Source organism: Periplaneta americana, chromosome 17, assembly GCF_040183065.1.
Source record: "Periplaneta americana isolate PAMFEO1 chromosome 17, P.americana_PAMFEO1_priV1, whole genome shotgun sequence".
Taxonomy (NCBI): Eukaryota; Metazoa; Arthropoda; class Insecta; order Blattodea; family Blattidae; genus Periplaneta; species Periplaneta americana.
The window spans coordinates 3,137,587-3,159,083 of record NC_091133.1 but is presented as its reverse complement, the minus strand read 5'-3'; the positions used below and the strand labels follow the sequence as shown (position 1 = coordinate 3,159,083).

At 36.9% G+C, this 21,497-nt stretch overlaps 1 protein-coding gene across 2 annotated transcripts in view; it reads left to right on the top strand.

Moving 5' to 3' along the window:
• Window positions 1-21,497, top strand: part of LOC138693081 (zinc finger protein 345-like) — a 70,393-nt gene that overhangs the window by 13,304 nt on the left and 35,592 nt on the right. For both annotated transcript variants that reach the window (XM_069816671.1, XM_069816672.1), the window contains exons 4-5: window positions 3,957-4,039; window positions 11,459-11,583. In XM_069816671.1, coding sequence (XP_069672772.1) covers window positions 3,957-4,039; window positions 11,459-11,583 — 208 coding nt within the window. The remainder of the gene's footprint in view (window positions 1-3,956; window positions 4,040-11,458; window positions 11,584-21,497) is intronic.

Below are 21,497 nucleotides of genomic sequence, written 5' to 3'. Positions count from 1 at the left end.
ATGGAAAAGTTCTATGAATTGGACATAGATCTTCACTTGATGCTTATCGATTTTAAGCAAGCTTTTGATAGTGTAAACAAACAGGAGCTTTACGGAATGTTGGGAGAATTTGGCATCCCATTAAAAATCATAAGATTGGTACAAATGACCATGGATAATTCTATGGCACATGTTAAAGTGGGAAATAAAATTAGTACTGTAAAGCTTTTACACTCAGTACTGGAGTCAAACAAGGGGATGGTCTCTCCACAGTATTATTCAATCTGGCTATACACCAAGCAATAGAAAGTGTAGACCAGAAAGGCACCATATTCACAAAATCAAGTCAAATCTGTGCGTATGATGATGATATAGCTATTATATCTAGAAATGCTCCCAAACTCAAACAGTTGTTTATTGAATTATCCAGGAATGCCAAAAACATGGGATTAACAGTGAATCAAGGAAAAACTAAATACATGATTATGTCCACCTCTAAGTTGAAAATTACCATCCAGGAGTATACATTTGAAGGTGTATCCCAATTAAGTTACCTTGGAGTTATTATTAATAATAACTGTGACGTGAGTGGTTGTGTCAAAGACAGAATACAGGCTGGAAATCGGGCTTATTACGCTAACCTCCCACTGTTTAAAAATCAGTTGTTATCGAGGATGACAAAGATTAAAGTTTATAAAACATTAGTTCGTCCTGTAGTTACCTTTGGTTCAGAGACATGGACATTTACAAAGAAAGAAGAGAACTCCTTAAGAAGTTTTGAACGGAAGATTCTGCGTAGAATCTTTGCCCAGTCACTGATCATCAAGGATGGAGGATATGCTCCAACAATGAACTTCTTAACCTGATAGGAGGTCAAGATGTAAAATTTATGAAAGCTCAAAGACTGAGATGGCTGGGACATGTAAACAGGATGCCTGAAACACGCACTCCTATTAAAATGTTAAAGGGTAGACTATATAACAGGAGGAGAAAGGGTAGACCAAAGCTAAGGTGGATGGATGGGGTATCCAAAGATCTTGAAATTATGGGAGTGAGAGGATCGACTAACATGGTGAAGGACAGAGTAAGATGGAAGGCTGTTGTTCAGGAGGCAAAAACCCACCCCGGGTTGTGGCGCTAACTGATGATGATGATGATGATGGTATGTACCTTTCGGCTACCTTCAGTAACATTATATTACAACTCGCCATTATCAAAATGTATTTAATATAATACATCATATTAGAAAAGTAAGTTAAATAAGCTAATTGTGCAACGCAGATTTCCTATTAGGGGACAGATTCCCCTAAATAGACTAAAATACCGCCAAATTCTTTAAGTTTCAAAATCTTAACTACCTTCATTAAAAACAGCAGAATGTATTTAAAGTTTCTCCTCTTGGACGCTGTGTGTAGACCTACTTGTTAAACTTGTATGCTCTGTATCTCAATCCAGCGCTGCATCTGAATAAAGCAGATTTACAGCAAATACACACCAAGAGATTGTGAGATTATGGGTTTGATTTTCGGCGAAGATATTAGGGAGTGAAGAAGGAAAAACAGAAATTAATTTAGTATACTTTGCCTCTTGTCAGAAGTATAAAATGGTTCAGACCAAACTGTTCTTTGGTCTTGACAATATTACTGCCCTTGTTATTTTTCCTTCTGTCTCTTTATAGTTAGAGAATATTTCTGTGGTGTTTGGGTAAAGGGAGATAAGTCATAAAAATGAGTTCGGAGATAAATGAAAATTAAACTTGGAACCCTTATTACAAATAATTCTCTACACAAATAAAACACATCAACAGCTTGTATTCTTTGATTTTTGCACACCCACTTGTATAATTTAACTTGTGTGTTCATCTGGGGAACAAAATTCCACCTGGACAAAAAAATGACATATCCCATTACCCGAACACCACAGATTTTACCTAGTTGTTTCACTTGTACCTAAATTTTACGCTTCTGACCTTTCACCTCAACTTTATCTGTTTGCCAAACATTTTATTTTAATTTGTAGTAGGTAGGATGTACTGATGTACTAATAGTTTTGTTGTTTATTGTAGATGTGCAGGGTATTGTAAATATTTGTTATTTACCTCATTCAACACGTTGCATGAATTTTTATGTATGGTATTAGTTGGCAGTTCTTCTTTTCATATATGGGATGATTCGTTATTTTATGACTTGCGTTTATATTTTTGTTGTGCTTCACACTCCATTTTTTGTATAATTTACACTCTTGTTTTTAAAAGTGATCACTTAGAGATTTTAAACACCATTGTTGCTGCTGATCTTTCTCCTTATATTGTGTTCTTCTTTTAAACCCAGTCTTGTATATGTTGTCTGTTAGAATGAATGAGTGGAAGCTCGTAATGTACGTTCAATCTACTTTACCTATGAGGATCGAAACAAATTATGGCACAGAGCCTGTGCATCGTGGAAATAGAGCTGCCATCAACAGTAGGACGCTATGAATAATTGGCCCAATTTTGTTTGGCTGTTAATAATTTCCGTCAAGTGTTATACTGCCTTCTGTAGCAATAGCTGAACCATACGATTGTTCCCATGGTTAATATTGATCTCAAGTAAGCATATACAGTATTTAGTATATAAGTTAAGCCAGTTTGATGGAACTATAAGTAACTACACCCATTCAGCGACTGAAGGTTGAAGATGTAAGTAATATCAGTTCTACACACACTCCTGTACTGGAAATCTGTGAGCTATCTTCAAACAGTCGTTTGTCCTCATTTTTTGTTCTTAATAATTTTGCCTTGTAGAAATCATATTAGAACAGACGTACATTCGTCAATATTAATTTTTTTTACCTGAATATGAAGAAGCAAATAACCCACTTCAACGGCCCATTCTACGCGACGCTCTTGGAAATGATTTTAATTGTACAAATGCAGTTCTGAGATTTTTATCGAGTACTGGACTTGACAGGATGATTTAGTTTTTTTATTGACCCGTTTTCCTGTCCTCCGGACCCTTTACATCCAAAGGTTACATTTGTTATTTAGTAGGCTATATAAGTTCTTTAACAACCTTGACATTCGGACCTTTTACATCCGAGTATTTTAGAAATACGCCAGATAATTTATTCATGGTAGCATCTCTATTATTATGTTAGTGTCTCTTTTTAAATACTAGTTAAGGTCTGAGATTTTTATAATGTTTTATGCATCACCCTGTTGAAACTGCATTTGTGTACCTCGTTTTAATCGTGACAACGTTTTCTAGTTCTTTTAAGCATTCTGATTATTGTATTATGTCTCTGTTCTGTAAAGAATTTTAGATAAGGGCGCAAATAGCCATAGTCGCTGACGCGCCCTTTTTAAATCCCACTAACTCTAACCACTCTCAAAACTCCAGCTAAATTCTGTGGTCACGCTTTGAAATATTTAGATATTGTTCCACTGAGGTGAATTCCATTGAATTGGTGAATGGATAATGAAATGTTCTTTCGCAGATCATTCATTCATGTTCACACCTGTGGAGTAACGGTTAGCACGTCTGGCCGCGAAACCAGGTGGCCCGGGTTCGATTCTCGGTCGGGGCAAGTTACCTGGTTGAGGTTTTTTCCGGGGTTTTCCCTCAACCCAATATGAGCAAATGCTGGGTAACTTTTGGTGCTGGACCCCGGACTCATTTCACCGGCATTATCACCTTCATCTCATTCAGACGCTAAATAACCTGAGATGTTGATACAGCGTCGTAAAATAACCTACTGAAATAAAAAATATCATTCATTCATTAGCAATTATTTCATTTATTCTTTTGGTTGATAAACTGTTACTTTTCTTCTTCTTCTTCTTCCAAAATGCAATGGAATAGAGGAACCCCATGAGTAATAAGCCACAAGAATAATTTTCTATTACTGTATATTTATTTTTATTTTTAGTCAATAAGCCTTGAATGCATACCTATGACATTCGCCTTGTAAAGTCGTAGCATCTTTGTGTAAATTTTCAGGAAGAGATGAAAGACTTGGACACAATAAAAGAGGAGCCGAAGGTGGGCATAACGACAGAGGAGACTGAACTTTCGACTGGAAGGTGAGTGTGGTCTGCGAGCCTTGAGTTCTTTCCTTCATAACTTCATTAATTGTTCATAGGCTCTAATATATAGCATTGGTCTTCAATGTGTTACGGTATTTTTGTCCTTTACATGTAACTGATTTTTGTTGCTGTCAACATGTTTTGGTTCTGAAATGATATAAGATTTATACAATTTATTAATACTGCTATCACCACTACCAACGCTACTGGTCGAACTTCTTATGCTGCTGTCCCATTATTCTGTAGGATTTCGAGAACTTTGATGTAATTTAGGAAGCCAACTCCCTTCTATGTCCTCACGAATTTGCCTTGTCTTTTAGACATTTGTTTAGAAACATCTCCCATTTCTTCCAAGCACTTTTATTACTTTTATTATGGCTTTCCACTTTTGTCTCGCTATCTATTTTACAAATTGTATCTGCACTACGCTTAACCGCATGACAAACACATTCCAGTCTTCTATTGATTTGTGTTTTTATAACAGTCATAGTCTACAAACTGGAATTTGGCCCTATATTCTGTTCCGTTTTGGCCTTATCATCTTTTCTTGGGTCTTCCAAGTGATCTTCCTTTCGGCTCAAACAGTTGTGCGATAGCCTATGCGTTTCTGATTTTCGTCCTCTATACTCTCTTCTATTAGTCTGATATTGTTATATTGTTTCAGTGGACCTTTCTGTTCTTATATCGTCATAGCTCTTCTGTCCGTTGGTGTGTATCTTAAGAACTTGCATTTCATTTGCTATATTCCTTCGCTCTCAGTCTATTCTCAACATAATGTCACTACCGTAAAGAAATGCTGGTAGAGCCATTAGTTTGTAAAACTTAAATAATGTGTCATTACTAACATTTCTGTTAACCTGAGAGTGGATGCTAGAGCTGAAGTGACACCAGTGGTCACATGTCTCACAGTCAACGAACACATGGCTGTGACTTCTGAAGCAATTAATTGAAGGCAGTGAGAAGGTATCAGCAGTATAATGTGTAATACAAAACCTTATACCTGGGGTTAAACTTTTTTTTGTCTTACTGTTGAGGAAAACCTCTGAAAAACCCAACCAGGTAATCAGCCCAAGCGGGACTCGAACCCGCTCCCGAGCGCAACTCTGGATCAGCAGGCAAGCGCCTTAGCCGACTGAGCTACATCGGTGGCTCTTGGGAATTAAACTGAACGCTTTTCCCTTGTTTAATATTTTTTTCATTTGTGTGGGATTTGCTGTGGTGAACCAATGTGGTATGAAAGAAAGAAATCACTGCAGAGTTTAATTTTTACAGGATTGTTAGCTTTATATGTACTGATAGATAAAATTAGGTTTACATCAATAGCATAACAGCAAACATAAGGTTTAAAAGGTTTGGAATGATGATTATGTTCAATATTCATGGCTATATGAAATATAACTCATTATGAAGAATGGGTAGAATGCAGAAAAATTCTCTCTGGCACCGGGACTCGAACCCGGGTTTTCAGCTCTAGATGCTGATGCTTTATCCACTAAGCCACACCGGATTCGATTTCCGATGCTGGATTGAATCCCTCTCAGTTTAAGTTCTCCCTCTCTGTTCCCGATGCTGGAGAGAATTTTTCTCCGTTCTACCCATTCTTCATCACATGGTAATGCAGAATTCCTGCACGGAAATATCACGTGTACTTCGGTACATCACAGTAATATAACTCATTATAATTGAGAATTAGAAAATTCCATTAATTAGTAACTAAATATATTACAATTGTAAACACTCAGTTCTTCAAGAACGTCATAGGTACCTTCATTCTTGGTCTGTGGATTCTGCGAGTGTGTAGGCAGTGTGGTCATTGCTGAAAGGCCTCTGACAGTTATTGCAATTTTTTTTGTCTTTCTGTTTAATGATTACGATATCATAATGTCACTATTTTGCTTTTTATCATTGGTATCTTCCCGCTAAAATCATTGGATTGTTCATTTGTTCAGAAAAGAGTTTCTTGTAATTCAGTTTTATTTCTACAATCTTTAACCTTTCGTACCTCTTATTATTTCTTTCTGCCATGACATAGTCTATTCCATTTAATTACAGTCATCTTGCTGCGTTCGAATACTTTCGAATATTTTTTTATGTTTTAAAGATGTATTTGTTATACGTGGGTCATTGAGAAGGGCAGACTTCTGAGATGTTAATCTATCCTTATACTCTTTCCCTATAATCCCTGGTACGGGAATATTGCCTACTCTTGCATTCTTATAACATTGTACAATATTATGAAATGACTTTTGTTCATATTGTGTACTATTTCTGTAACACGTCATAAAATTCTTCAGTCTCCATTCCGCAGGCCACAGTCACCATACAGTAAGTTGTCCTGGGAGAATCTGAGTATATTAAGTGTCCCATGGAAAAGTTACCAGTCTGTTGCAATATGAGCTCATGATGGGGCTGTTTTCTCAGAGGTAATGATCATTGCTACTGTGCAATAATCCTTACAGGAAGAGCTGCTCTTCCCCTCTTCAAACTGAAATGGTACCTTGCAGATCATTGAAGTCGTCACACGTTTCATTTGAGGGTCACCTCCGACACTCTGTCACATGTACTTGATTTGATGCCGTGCCATACAACCATCATATTTAATATTTTTCACATCATCGCCCTATTTTATCTGTGTATGATTTCACTGAATCACTGAGTGTTGTGATTTGTTGCCCAATTAATTATGATTGCGTAACAACCTCGTTTTATTTCTCACACAACACACATGAAGTTCATGCAGCAGAATTACGCTATACACTGAGGATGATGAACGCACGTCATAGTTACGTCCAATAGCTATGGGAAGTTGTTACTCAACATTCTAGAATTGAAACTTAACAAGCTTGGAAATGCGCATGTGCGGGTCCAATAAGATGTGCCCTCACGTACAAGGCAAGCTCATCTATGCAAATTCTGATATTATCTCAATATCCTATGGCGAACTCGCTACCAAATCTATCAGCTTGTGAGTTTTTTCCTTGTTAATAGTTGAAGGTGAAAGCTTTTCAGGCAGCAGAAATCTGACGAACAGAGAAATAAAATTCTTCATATAATTAGGAATAGTTAGGCTGCCATTGCAGACATTCAAGGTGATCATTGGATTGAACAAAAACTACATAGATACAGCCCTTTAAATTTGACGAAGTTACTAAGATGATTCAGAACAGATATTTGTTTAGTGGACTACATGCGGACAATTGTCAATAGACGCATCTTAGTCACGGTAGTGGACATCAAATTGTCACTTACTTCTGCCAAGGACCAGGTGTAAGGAGACACGTGCACCCTGCTCTGGGATCTGCAAGGTACCATTTCAGTTTGAAGAGGGGAAGAAGCAGCTCTTTCTGCAAGGATTATTGCACAGTAGCAATGAGAAAACAGCCCATAATGAGCTCATATTATACCAGACTGGGAACTATTCCACGGGAGAATTAAAACATACTCAGATTCTTACTGTGTGCTGACTGTGGCTTGCCCCAGTGGAAGGCGGAATGGAGACTGAAGAATTTTATGACGTGTTACAGAAATAGTAGATAATACGAGGGGGATCCAGGAAATAACGACCGTTCGCGCATACCCGCCACGCAGCTGACTCCCCTTCCTTGTTTGAAGGTCAACTGGCTTCCTTAACATGTGTTCTCATAATGTTGTGAGTTCTGGTTGCAACAAGTCGCCATTGTGCATTTTGTGTTACTTCAAAATGAACGACGTGATTGATAATCCCGCCGACTGTGAGGTGAGGAGTGTGATTCGATTTTTGAATGCCCGACATTTGAAACCTGCAGAAATATACCGGCAATTGAAAGAAGTGTATGGTGATACTGTAATGACTGAAAGAAATGTGAGAAAATGGTGCGAAATGTTCAACAATGGGCGAACAAATGTCCACGATGAAACTCGACCCGGACGCCCATCACTCATCACAGAAGACTAAAGTGAACGACAGAATCTTGCAAGACAGGCGCACATCACTCGACGAATTGCATATTGCCTTTCCTGACATTTCTCGTTCTTTGCTTGGTGAAACTGTGTCGCAACATCTTGGCTACCACAAAATCTGTGCACGATGGATTCCACGGCAGCTGAGTGACCAACACAGAACTCAGAGAATGGCCTCAGCATTGACATTCTTGATCCGATATCACACAGATGGAGACGCCTTTCCTGATCAAATTATGACTGGTGATGAGACCTGGGTGTCTCACAACATCCCAGAGACCAAGCGCCAATCACGTCAGTGGCATCATCCCTCATCACCCAAGAAACCGAGAAAATTCAAACAGACTCTCTCAACGCAAAAAGTCATGGCTACTGTCTTTTGGGATCGCAAAAATGCTCTTTTGCTGGATTTCATGCCAAAAGGCACTACGATCAATGCAAATCATTATTGTGAGACTTTACGAAAACTACGGCGAGCCATCCAAAACAAGAGGCGAGGAATGCTTTCGAGAGGAGTTGCGCTTCTTCACGACAACGCCCGCCCGCACACTGCTGCTTCAGCTCGAGAATTGCTGGATCAATTCGGTTGGGAAATCTTTGATCATCCGCCCTATAGTCCAGACCTTGCTCCTAGCGATTTTCACCTTTTCACTAAGCTGAAAGACTTTCTGGGTGGTACGCGTTTTGGAAGTGATGAAGAGTTGAAGACAGTGAACACCTGGTTTAATGAACTGGCGGCAGAGGAGTATAACACGGGAATTCTAAAGCTAGTGAACAGATACGATAAATGTTTAAATGTAGGTGGTGATTATGTAGAGAAGTAAAGGAAGCTTCAGTTATGTAACAGACTTTGTTTTTTCAAATAAATATATATTTTTTTAATTATTACAACAAAACAGTCGTTATTTTCTGGATCCCCCTCGTATGAATAAAAGTAATTTCATAATATTGGAGAAGGTCATGAGTATGCAAGAGTAGGCAATAGTCCTGTACCAGGCATTATAGGAAAAGAGTATGAGGATATACATGAAATAATAACAGATTAAAATCTCAGAAGTCTGCCCTCCTCATTCAACCACGTATAATCAATATATCTTTCAGACATAAGAAATATTCGAAAGTAAGATGACTGTAATAAAATGTAAATAGACTATGTAATGGCAGATAAGAAATGTGGTAATGGAGAGTAATAGTCCGTGTATTGATTTATTCTCCTTGCATTTCCTTGTTCATCTTATTTTCCTTTTATTCCGTTTGTTCTCCTTCCTGACTTTCTGTTGTCTTGTCAACCTTTGTTGTGGTGCCATTGTTCTTGGATTCCCTTTCATTTCCTTGTTCTTCTATTCCGTTGTTTTCTTACACTATCTATTCCCAATCTCATTGTTGTCTCATTTTCACCTTGCCTTCCCCTTTTCCTCTTGTTCTCCTATTTCCAATGTTATAATTCTCTTCTCCGTATTCTAATTCCTTGTCGTCCTTGTATCCCCCTTTCTCTCCTTGCAGCATTGATGCAGGTTCCATTTCTATGTGATGATCAGTTCCAAGTTACGTCCCATGCCTAATGAGGAGGAAGATGTAGTTCTGTGACAAAGAAAGACTGTATTATATGAAGTTTCTCAGCACGTCACCAAACGTACCCCTCAGTGTGCAGTGGTTGCTCATGGACTTGTCTAATATTGGCTGTGGAGCTATATCGGTAATTCTGCTTACTAACGCAGGCTGATGTACTTATTTTATTTTATTTGGTTATTTTACGACGCTGTATCAACATCTAGGTTATTTAGCGTCTGAATGATATGAAGGTGATAATGCCGGTGAAATGAGCCCGGGGTCCAGCACCGAAAGTTACCCAGCATTTGCTCGTATTGGGTTGAGGGAAAACCCCGGAAAAAACCTCAACCAGGTAACTTGCCCCGACCGGGATTCGAACCCGGGCCACCTGGTTTCGCGGCCAGACGCGCTGACCGTTACTCCACAGGTGTGGACAGGCTGATGTATGAAAATGAGTTTTGTGAATAGAGTGCAACAACTTCCAGCATTGCCACAAGATGGTTTGCAGTTGTTAGGTTCTTGTACCAGCATAATTTGTATGTCTGCATGTAAGTTGTCCTGACACTCTGATTAGGGGATGCTTAGCAGCTGAACACTGTGGACATCTGATAGAGCTTGCTTCACTGATGAGGTATTCTCGAAGTACTGGGCTATTTCTTTCTTAAAGCTTAACCTGTTCTGACGTCGGTCTGGGTGGCGCAGTCTGTAGACTGTGCTTAAATGCGACGGACTTATGTCAGTAGATTTAGAGCCATGCAAAAGAACTGTGTGACAAGATTCCAGATCACTGGTGCCACTGATATAACCTCGGGAGTTGCGAGCGTTGTTAAATAAAAAATAATTTACAATTTACCTACTCATGCACGGACAATATCGTTCTGCTTGACCACTCTACATTCTTCAACGAATGAAGCTGAATCATCTGCATTGCCATATTCACAACTCGAAAATGTTATACATAATAGTTGTGAGTTGAATCATATTGATATCTTGCTGTCGGAGTTAACTGCCTTCCTTCCAAATCTTGTAACTGCGATATTATAATTGTACGTGAATTCATTATGCATAACAAGCTCAATACAAGTCCAATTTTTGCACTTCTGATTTTCGATAGCATCATAACTTTTATGTCGACTTCGAGCGGATCGTAATATGTCGGATGCAGTATGCACGTCACCCAGTTTGCTTGCGATGAATCCCGTATGTCACATTATAATAATAACGGTAGTGTATATTGAACACCATGTGGACAACTTTCAGTCATTCTTTTTATTTCAGGGCAACAGGCTCGCGTCCTTGTAGAGTGAGAGTCATTGTTTAATATTCGTGGAATTCTTTACCTGACATATTTAGGAACATTAAAACCAGATGTTTGAGATGGGCAGGTCATATAGCACTTATGGGCAAATCCAAAAATGCATATAGAGTGTTAGTTGGGAGGCCGAATGTAAAAAGATCTTTGGGGAGGCGAGACGTAGATGGGATTTGAGGGAGATGGAATATGATGGTAGAGACTGGATTAATCTTGCTCAAGACAGGGAACGATTGTGAGCTTATGTGAGGGCGGAATGAATTTCTGGGTTCCTTAGAAGCCGTTTGTAAGTATGATAATATCAAGATATTGAGGTGGGGGTATGGAAGAACCCAGAGAAAAACACATTGTGCGCGCTTTGTCCACCAGAAATTTCTTCATGACAGGAATCGAACCCAGATAGCCATGGTAGAAGGGAGAGAAGCTTACCTTTTAACCAGGGGCCATATTTAATATAAGGCTGCAAACTTTATTTGGTCCGTCGTGATTTAAGTGTTAAAGCCTATGCTGTTTAAATGTAATTTAATTGTCATGTTATGTTGCTGCCATGAACGCTGCTAATATATTGTGACCGTTTTATACATTTTATAGCCTGACAGAATTGTTCGTCACAGTGTTACAGGTGTGAATCGAAGGATTGTGTCATCGACATGTGAAGGCGTTACAAATGAAGAAAGCCTGACTATGTACGAGGATCCCAGTAATTTTGTTTCTTCTGGAAATCTGCCGTCTCTAACAGGTATGAAACCACTGAAATGCAAAGTTTGTGGAAAAAGTTTTTCTTATCCTTGTGGGCTGAAAAGCCATGAACGTCGGCATACAGGCGAGAAACCATTCACATGCAATGTTTGTGGTAAGTGCTTCTGGGAGCAAGGGCATCTTAAACGCCATGCACTTCTGCATACACGCCAGTCTCCGTTTTCATGCGATATTTGTGGAAAGTATTACTCTCAGTCAAGTGCTCTAGAAAGACATAAATGCGAGCATACAGGTGAGAAGCCGTTCAAATGTGTTTCATGTGGAAAGAGTTTCTCACAGCCATATCGTCTGAGAAGGCATAATCTCCAGCATACAGGCGAGAAACCATTTAAATGTGATGTCTGTGGAAAGTGTTTCTCGGAGCAGGGACATTTAAAAAGCCACGCACGTCTTCACACAGGTGAAAAACCATTCAAATGTGATGTCTGCGGGAAATCTTTTTCGCAGTCGAATCATCTAGTAAGCCATAAACGTCTCCACACGGGCGAAAAACCGTTCAAATGCAATATGTGTGGAAAGTGTTTCTCGGAGCAGGGGCACTTACAAAGCCATTCACGTTTACACACTGGAGAAAAGCCATTCAATTGTGATATCTGTGGAAAGTGTTTCCCGCAATCTAGTGCTCTAGTAAGTCATAAACGTCAGCATACCGGCGAGAAGCCTTTCGTATGTGATCTGTGCGGATTGTGTTTCTCATTGTCTGATTGTCTTAAAAGGCATCAGCGCCATCATACTGGTGACAAACCATTTAAGTGCGAGATCTGTGGAAAGAGTTTCTCACAGACGTATCATTTAAAAAGGCATAAACTTCTGCATACTGGTGAGCAACCTTTTAAATGTGATTTGTGTGGAAAGTGTTTCTCAGAGCAGGGACATTTAAATAGCCATGTACGTCTTCATACAGGCGAGAAGCCTTTCAAATGCGATATATGTGGAAAGTGTTTCTCCCAGTCGAGTAATCTAGTAAGCCATAAAATCCTCCATACTGGCGAGAAACCATTCAAATGCGATACTTGTGGAAAGTTTTTCTCACTTAAGGGGAACTTGAAAAGTCATGTGCTCAAACATACGAACTAGTAAACATTTCGTTTTGATGTTTGTGGCAGGATATGGTTCCGATTCGTGATTGTTAAAATACATGCATTTTCACAAACATGTGTTAGAAGCAATTGACCTACGACAGGTGTGGAAGTTGTTTCTAGTTTCGAGGAAACTTAATTCGTGAACAGTATTTTACTTTGGTAATGGCACTTCTATGCGACGTGTGGAAATTGGTTCATATAAAATATTAATTTTGAAAATTTACAATTCTAGTTAAAACATTTAAAAGCTGCGTCTATGTGCAGTTATTCGCGGCATTGTGACAATTCGGAAAGCATGAACTGTAGCATACTGGAAGGAAAAAAGATGTTATTATTTGGTGTGTGGAGAAACTTCGGGACTTGTACCTCGTTGTCTTGGTGTTGGTGGCTGACGTTTCGACCGCTGTGTTGTGGTCATCCTCAGAGCTGTATGAGTTAAGGACTTAACAGATTCTGGAACTGTAGGTAGCCAACATTCAGTCGTGAATTTGAATGGGAAATAAGTCTTTAGTACCTGTAAAAGGTGGAAGAGAATGCCGTCTATCAGGTGATGTACTAAACCTAAAATAGAATTTCTTTTGGATTTGTTGGTTTCTGGAAATGAGTATCTCAATTTATGTCTTTAGATCTTATATAAAAGCAGTAATCTGCAATTGTGGAGTCATGTACTATTGAGTACATTTTATTATTATTATTATTATTATTATTATTATTATTATTATTATTATTATTATTTTTATTCTATCTTAGTTGTAATACTCCTTACCTCGTGTCAGCAGATGTCCTGCAGTAACAGTGTTATAAATTTATAAATAGGTTATCCAATAATCAGAAATAAGATTGACGAAGTCTTGATTTGTAAAAATCTATATGGTGAATAAACTCTGCTACTACTCTAACTTTGTCACAATACTCGATCTCCTATTACTCAGCTTTCGTCTCATCTAACCTATACTAACCCTGTCACATTCCTCGGCATCACATCACTTAGCTAACCTCTCATCTAACCTACTTTTACCTTGCCATGTACCTCGGCCCCATATCACTTATCTATCCCCTCATTTTACACAACTAATCTCATCACATTCCTGGACATTACATCCCTTCATTTTACCTAAACTAACGCAATATTTACGGAAATATACGCCAGGACAAGGTAAGACACTGTGCAACACGATTACCAGGATCAGACGTTACCATTTTAATTAAATATGGTAAACACAAACACACCAACTTCAGCACCCTATCAACTATAACTCACACTAAAATCTATCCAAAATTATATATCTTAAAGTCGTAAATATTATCTAGATAAGTCCACATCTAGATAAGTCCACATCTGTGGCTGTGAAACCAGGTTCCCCGAGTTCGATTCCAGGTTCGATTCCAGGTTGGGGCAAGTTACTTGGTTGACGTTTTTCCCTGATTTTTCGTCAACCCAATATGAGCAAATGCTGGGTAACTTTCGGTACTGGACTATGGACTCATTTCACCGGCATTATCACTATCTCATTCGGATGCTAAGTAACCAAAGATGATAAAGCGTCGGAAAATAGCGTACTAAAATAACAAAAATATCTAGATAAAATGAATTTACTGTTTTCCGATGAATTTTAGTGGTTTGTATATACTCCCCAAGTCAAGTCAAGGAGTTCTGAGAAAATTTCGTTGGAAAATCTCATTCGGATGCTAAGTAACCTAAGATGATAAAGTGTCGGAAAATAGCGTACTAAAATAACAAAAATATCTAGATAAAATGAATTTACTGTTTTCCGATGAATTTTAGTGGTTTGTATATACTCCCCAAGTCAAGTCAAGGAGTTCTGAGAAAATTTCGTTGGAAAAGTGCAATGTCAGCTAAAGTAAATAATAACCGAAAATTACATGGCGTGATGGAATAACGCTATGTTAAGCTGAGATCAGATATCTAAATTTCAAAGAAAAATTAAAGAATTTTGACCTTTGTGGGTAGTTTTCTTGGAGAGTTCATTTAGTTTCTTTGTTTTTTTTTTCCCAGATGAACGTGTACTATCTTCTAGTGAAAGTCATTTATTAAAAATACAAATTAATAGTTTGTAAGAATTTCAACCGTAAATTACATTAATAAATATTTTAATCTGTATTTTGTCGTTAATGCCCATGCTTGTGGGTATTGACTGCAGCACTGCCATGGTCATATTGCCGTCTACATACATGTTTAGCACGGTGACAATCAGCTTACAAAAAATGCTTTTTATACTACAATAAACCCTCGTTAATCTGGTCTAATTGAGGGGATAAGTCGAAGGGTTTAACGAAAGTCCGGATTAACTGGACTAACCTAAAAGAACAGTGGAAATTGCATTAAAACTCAGTTTAATGCAACAAAACACGTTTATAATGTATTATGGTGTATTTAAATACACTACACAGTACAGTAATAAAGCAATATATTTACTTACTTCAATGCAAACTTGATGAATTTTTAAAAATTTCAAATCTGTATGTGTAATATTGCATTTATTGTAATTCCATGTTTCTAATGTATAAAAAAGAACGTCTTAAAAGAAGGTTCTTTAATTTTTCTAAACTCATAGTTTTTTGCCTGTCCCAATTAAGCTAAGTCCGGTTTACAGGGGTCCGGAGCAACGAGGTTTTATTGTACAGGGTATTCACTTCTAATGTTACTCTCAAATGAATCAAGTGAGTTGCTAATAAGAATTGCTATGTTACCTGTCGTAAATATGCAACACTCAGAAGTAACAGACAATGAAATGTATTTGAAAAAATCACTGGTATTTAAACTCAAACTTCTGTCTATATAAATTTAATTGATTTGTAATTTTCATATTTAGAATTAAAGCATTATGAAATTTTTGTCACACAAATGTTCCCTCATAATTGTTGTTCGAACACAAATTTCATAGACATAAACTTCACATATTATATGTTTTCTCATATCGAAAACATTGTCTTCTTCATTACAAAAATGGCGATACCAGGTTTCACCAGAATCTTATGAATATCTTTCTCCATTTTCTTATTGGGCAGTAGGACTCAATTTTTGTTTGTTTGTTTGGTGTTGCTTTGCAGAACTTTCTGGTGCCATCGGCGTGGCTCAGTCGGTTAAGGCGCTAGCATGCTGGTCTGAAGCTGCGCTCGGGCGCGGGTTCGATCCCCGTTTGGGCTGATTACCTGGTTGGGTTTTTTCCGAGGTTTTTCCCAACCGTAAGGTGAATGCCAGGTAATCCATGGCGAATCCTCGGCCTCATCTCGCCAGATACTATTTCGCTATCACCAATCTCATCGACGTTAAATAACCTAGTAGTTGATACAGCGTCATTAAATAATCAATGGAAAAAAATAACTTTCTGGTAAAAGTTGATATTGTGCTTGTTCTGCTTGAGCTAACTTTTTGCAGAAAGTCTCTTGTTAGAATGATAGCCAGCCAGGCTGTTTCCTTTATGAGCTGGTCCTGTTTTATGGGGATTTGATAAAAGTGCTCTAAATGAGGAAGATGGTGAGTCTATTGTATTTTTTTTATTTTAGTAGGTTATTTTACGACGCTTTATCAACAGCTTAGGTATTTAGCGTCTGAATGAGATGAAGGTGATAATGCCGGTGAAATGAGTCCGGGGTCCAGCACCGAAAGTTACCCAGCATTTCCTCATCTTGGGTTGAGAGAAAACCCTGGAAAAAACCTCAACCAGATAATTTGCCCCGACCGGGAATCGAACCCGGGCCACCTGGTTTCGCGGCCAGACGCGCTGTCCGTTACTCCACAGGTGTGGTCTATTGTATTCATCTCTTGGTGTGTTAAGAATTGCGAGTGGTACTCCACACATATTGTTATTATCAGGGGTTTAGCATCCATGTGGTGGAACCGTTGCCAATATGTTGGGTTTAAATTGTTTATAGTTAATTAGATGATGGGCGTATGTTCTGTTGTTGCTCATGTTACACTGAAAATAAACAAAGTCGTAGGTAGTTAATTTAATTTTGAAACTGATGGATTTGATTTTAGTATTTGCAATGTATTAAATGAACAATAACACCAAGATCTGCAGAATATAGGCAGTTATAACAGGCTAGAATCTTACACCATGATATGGAAAAGTGAATACCTTGTAACAAAACATTGTAATTTGCAAATCCTCACATGCATAGTAAAGTATTGAATAGAGTTAGCTCATTTTTATATTTTAATGTCACTTTTAGTCTCATATCATTACATCGTTCATAATATTGTTCACATGTGATGACTTGCAAAAAATATATCCATGATAATATAAGTATATTTTAATTGTTGACATTTGGGTATCCACAATTGAACATTATAAAACTATGCAAATCAAACTTTCAGATAAGCTCCCTGCATAATATATACGTCACTGTGTACGTTAACAGAAAACCACAATTCCAAGTCACACAGAGTTTGTGTGCACTCGATGTGGGTCTCTGGCATTTCGTCAGCCCACGCGAGTTGTGTGGATATAAAGGGAAAAGTTGAGACGATGTCGGGTGGAGTTCCCGGGTAGCTCAGTTGGCAGAGTGCTGCTACGTTCAACCAGAGGTCCCGGGATCGATACCCGGCCCCGGAACAATTTTTCTCTTGAAATTATTCATTATAAAACTAATTCATATAATTTTTAATAGGTTTTATACCCATATGATAGTAAACATGTATTGTATGTGTAGATTGTGTAGATAACACTGAGAGTATTGATATTGTAAAATGACAGTTTGTATCTGATGATGTTGACATGGTCAACGAAAACGTTCATACATCACACAACTTATGTAAAGGTTAACACCTAACAAAATATATAAAGTAGTAAAGTCAACGACTGAAAAAATAAATTTCTAACATATTTGTAACCTGGTCATCAAGCAAGCTATGTCAACATAGACTGGGACATACAGCTGAGTACAGCATGGAAACCTATATTCAACAAGCTTCGACCAACCAGAACATGACAAGTTAGGAACTAGCTCCAGATTGGCCCTACTTATATACCAGCTAGACATGGTCCCACGGCATCTCAATCCCTGAAGAAGATGGCAGAGCTAGTCATCGAAAGCTTGGAAGCAACAATCCAACTCGACTGAGAACCCGAGAAGAATTGAATGGAGTTACCCAATAAGAGACCAAGTGCCAAAAACCTGTTTCGAGGTTTTGGCATTGAAATAAATCTGTTTTGTTTTTTAACATTTTATGCAAGAGGTAGGCTATAACATTCATACTATGACAAAAAATAACACAAATAATGCCAAGAAAGGCTAACCGATTTTTAATAAGAGACCAGCGGTTGAATTAACGTTTCAAAGCAAAATAAATAAATGAATTTTAAGCAATAAGCGAATTTTTGCTTATAAATAGGGGCAAATTTCAGATATCGCATTCTTGATTTTTTCCGAGTCAAATTAGCCTGCCATCAACAGATTTGTACAAATATCTCATTTTTTTCTAATTGTCGGTTGGTCTATTATTGCGTAACTCCGTCCAATTATTCAAATGCATATTAAATCCATATTTGTATGGATCCGCTGCTGAAATATCGTTAATGTGTTTCTGGATCCGAGTACAGTACTGGTAATATACTGTATTGTTTTCTATGTAGATAATATAAAAGTTAATCGGATTTTTTTACCTATGGAACCTATGAACTTTATTGTCGAAGGCATAATATATGCATAGACATGGTCAGATATATACAATTACAATTTAATTTAAAATAAGTCAAATATAAAAAACCTTATTCATTTCGAGGGCCCATGCGTACATCCTCAAGACTGTAGGGACACAATTTTATTAATTTCGTTTTTATATAATTCTTAAATTTGAGATAATTTTTTGTATATTTGATGTCATCAGGCAAACTATTGTAGATTTTGATACCAAAGACCATATAGGTTCTACTAGTGTTTATAAGATGGTGTGCTGGAATAGTTAAACTATTTTTGTTACGAGTATCGTAGGTATGGAAGTCACAATTTTGGTGAAAATCAGACAGATTTTTATAAATTATAGTAAAACATTAAAAATATATAAACCATAAACAGTAAGAATATTATATTGTAAAAAATGTTCCCTACAAGAGATCCTACTGTCAACGCCCGCTATGCACCTGACAATATGCTTTTGAGCAATAAATATATCATTCAGCATGGTTCCAGATCCCCAAAAACAAATACCATATGAAAGCCTTGACTCGACATGTGCGAAATAATAAGACATTAATACATCGTGATTTATTATCATCCTCAAAATTCTGATTTGATAACAAATGGTATTGAGTTTAGAAATTAAACTTGTGCAATGGGGCCTCTAAGACAAACAATCATCAAATGTAACGCCCAAGAATTTAGTAGTTTCCCATTTACATAAGTATTGATCTTGAATAGAAATATTAATGTCCTTCAAATTTCTCTTTTGAGAATTGTGAAAGTGAATAAATCCAGTCTTATTAACATTTAAGTGAAGCAATCAAACCATGTCTTGAGATCTTTTAACAGGTCACAACAGGTTGTTTCTAAATCCAGTTCATTTCCATCTTTTACAATAACAGAAGTATCGTCAGCATACATACATATAAAATGATTTCTTACATACATGGGTAAATCGTTTACATATAAAAGAAACAATACAGGGCCCAGAACAGAGCCCTGAGGAACACCCACATCAATATGTACATTCTTGGATCTATATTTATGTGTAAAATTATTTATATTTTGATCCTTGTGTAGTACTTCCACATATTGATATCTGTTTTGAAGATAAGAGGCAAACCATTTTAAAAGTATCCCACGAATACCATATCTTTCATGCTTAGCCAGAAGAAGGTTATGATTCACACAGTCAAAAGCTCTGCTAAGATCGCAAAAAATTCCAACAGGAGGCTTGCCATTATTAAGAGCAGACAGAATTTCATTAAATACGCTAGAGATTGCAGTATTGGTGGACTTTGAGGGTCTGAAACCATGCTGATAATTGACTAAAATATTAAAACGATCCCGGTACTTGAGTAGTCTCTCTAGCATGCAATATTCAAAAACCTTAGAAATGGTATTACCAATTGCAATGGGTCTATAATTTTCCACTTTCAATTTATCAGATTTTTTAAAGACTCGAATAACTTTTATTAAGTTTTAATTCAGTTGGAAATATACCTGAACAGAAAGACGTGTTAATAAGATATGTAAGTGGTTTAATTATAAACTCACTACTTGTAATAATTAACATAGAAGGAAAATCATCAGGGCCAGATGAGAATTTACATTTAAGTTTAGTTTTTATAATTTTATGAACTTCGGACTCTGAAAACTCACTCAAATACATGGATTTGTCAGTAGACTTAAAATTACTAGCATTGTGTTCAAAATTAGAACCATTCAAGTGAGAGATAACTTGTGCTAGTGCATCTTTAAAAAATTTGTTGAAATTATCAACTATATCTAGAGGATTTTTCGTGATAACATCATTAATTTTCAGAGTAATATTTTCATGTATATTTTGACGATTTGTTACCTTTCTGATTATTTTCCAAGCCATACTACCTTTATTCAGTGCATTATCCAACATATTACTGTAGTTACGCTTAGCATTTTTATAAACAATATCACATTCCGGATAAACTTTAGATAGAAAAAATAATTTCTTAAGATAAATGCTTGAATATTTAACTTCGTTGTTAACCCAGTATCTAGAGGATTCAGAAGGTTTACAGAATTTGACAGGAAAACATATGTTAAAATAATACATTCTTAATACATTATAAAAATAACTAAATTTATCAGAGAAATGTGATAGTTCGAAGACATCTATCCAATCCTCACCTGCCACCATATTTAAAAATTTCTCACAATTGGTTAAATTAAAAATTCTTTTAGGATATACAGAATTATTTTTAAATACATTATTACAATAAAATTCATATAAAATAGTACGATGATCAGAAAACGTATTGTCAATGACACAGCAGGTGTCCCTAGCATCAACCTTGGTAAAAATGTTATCGATCGTAGTAGCGCTATTTTCAGATACCCACATAGGCCATTGAACTCTATGTGTAAGGCCAAAGACAGATAACAAGTTACTAAAATCAATAAAATCTTTTGAGAGCTGATAACAATTCAAGTTAAAATCTCCACATAAAATGATATTTACAGTTGGTGTATATAAGCTATGTAAAACATTGTAAATACCATCGAAGAATATATTAAGATTACCACTAGGTGATCTATAACAGACCAAAATAATATAAGAAACACCATTAATTAACCATTTTAGACCACAAATTTCAATATGTTTATCAATGCAAAAAGCATTTAAATCAATAACACGTGTGTCCAGTCCCAACTTAGTCCAAATAGCAACACCACCATGTAAAAATTCATTCCGACAATAAAAAGTAGACAAGGTAAAGTTATTAAAATTACATGATTGAATGGAATCTGAAGTAACCCAAACTTCGGTGAAACATAAGAATTTTAAATTACTGGCATCTGATAAAAAATCAATCTCAATATCGTTAATCTTATTAGAAGAAATACCACGAATATTAAGCAACAATAAATCCGGGTCAAATATCACTCTTTTGGAGGCAACGTCTGACGAATGTGAAAAAACTTGCCGATACATGCACCATACGGCCATATTGAAGGATTCATGGCATTTCTAAAATTACTCTCATAAATTGTGACCTTAAAGGACCATGTGAAAACTGTAGAGTTCGTGTTCCGGCAGTAGGCCTACACTTATCATACATTTGTTAGTTAAACCTCCTGATATGATTATCTCCAATTTTGTAGATATCACAATAGGCCTATACAT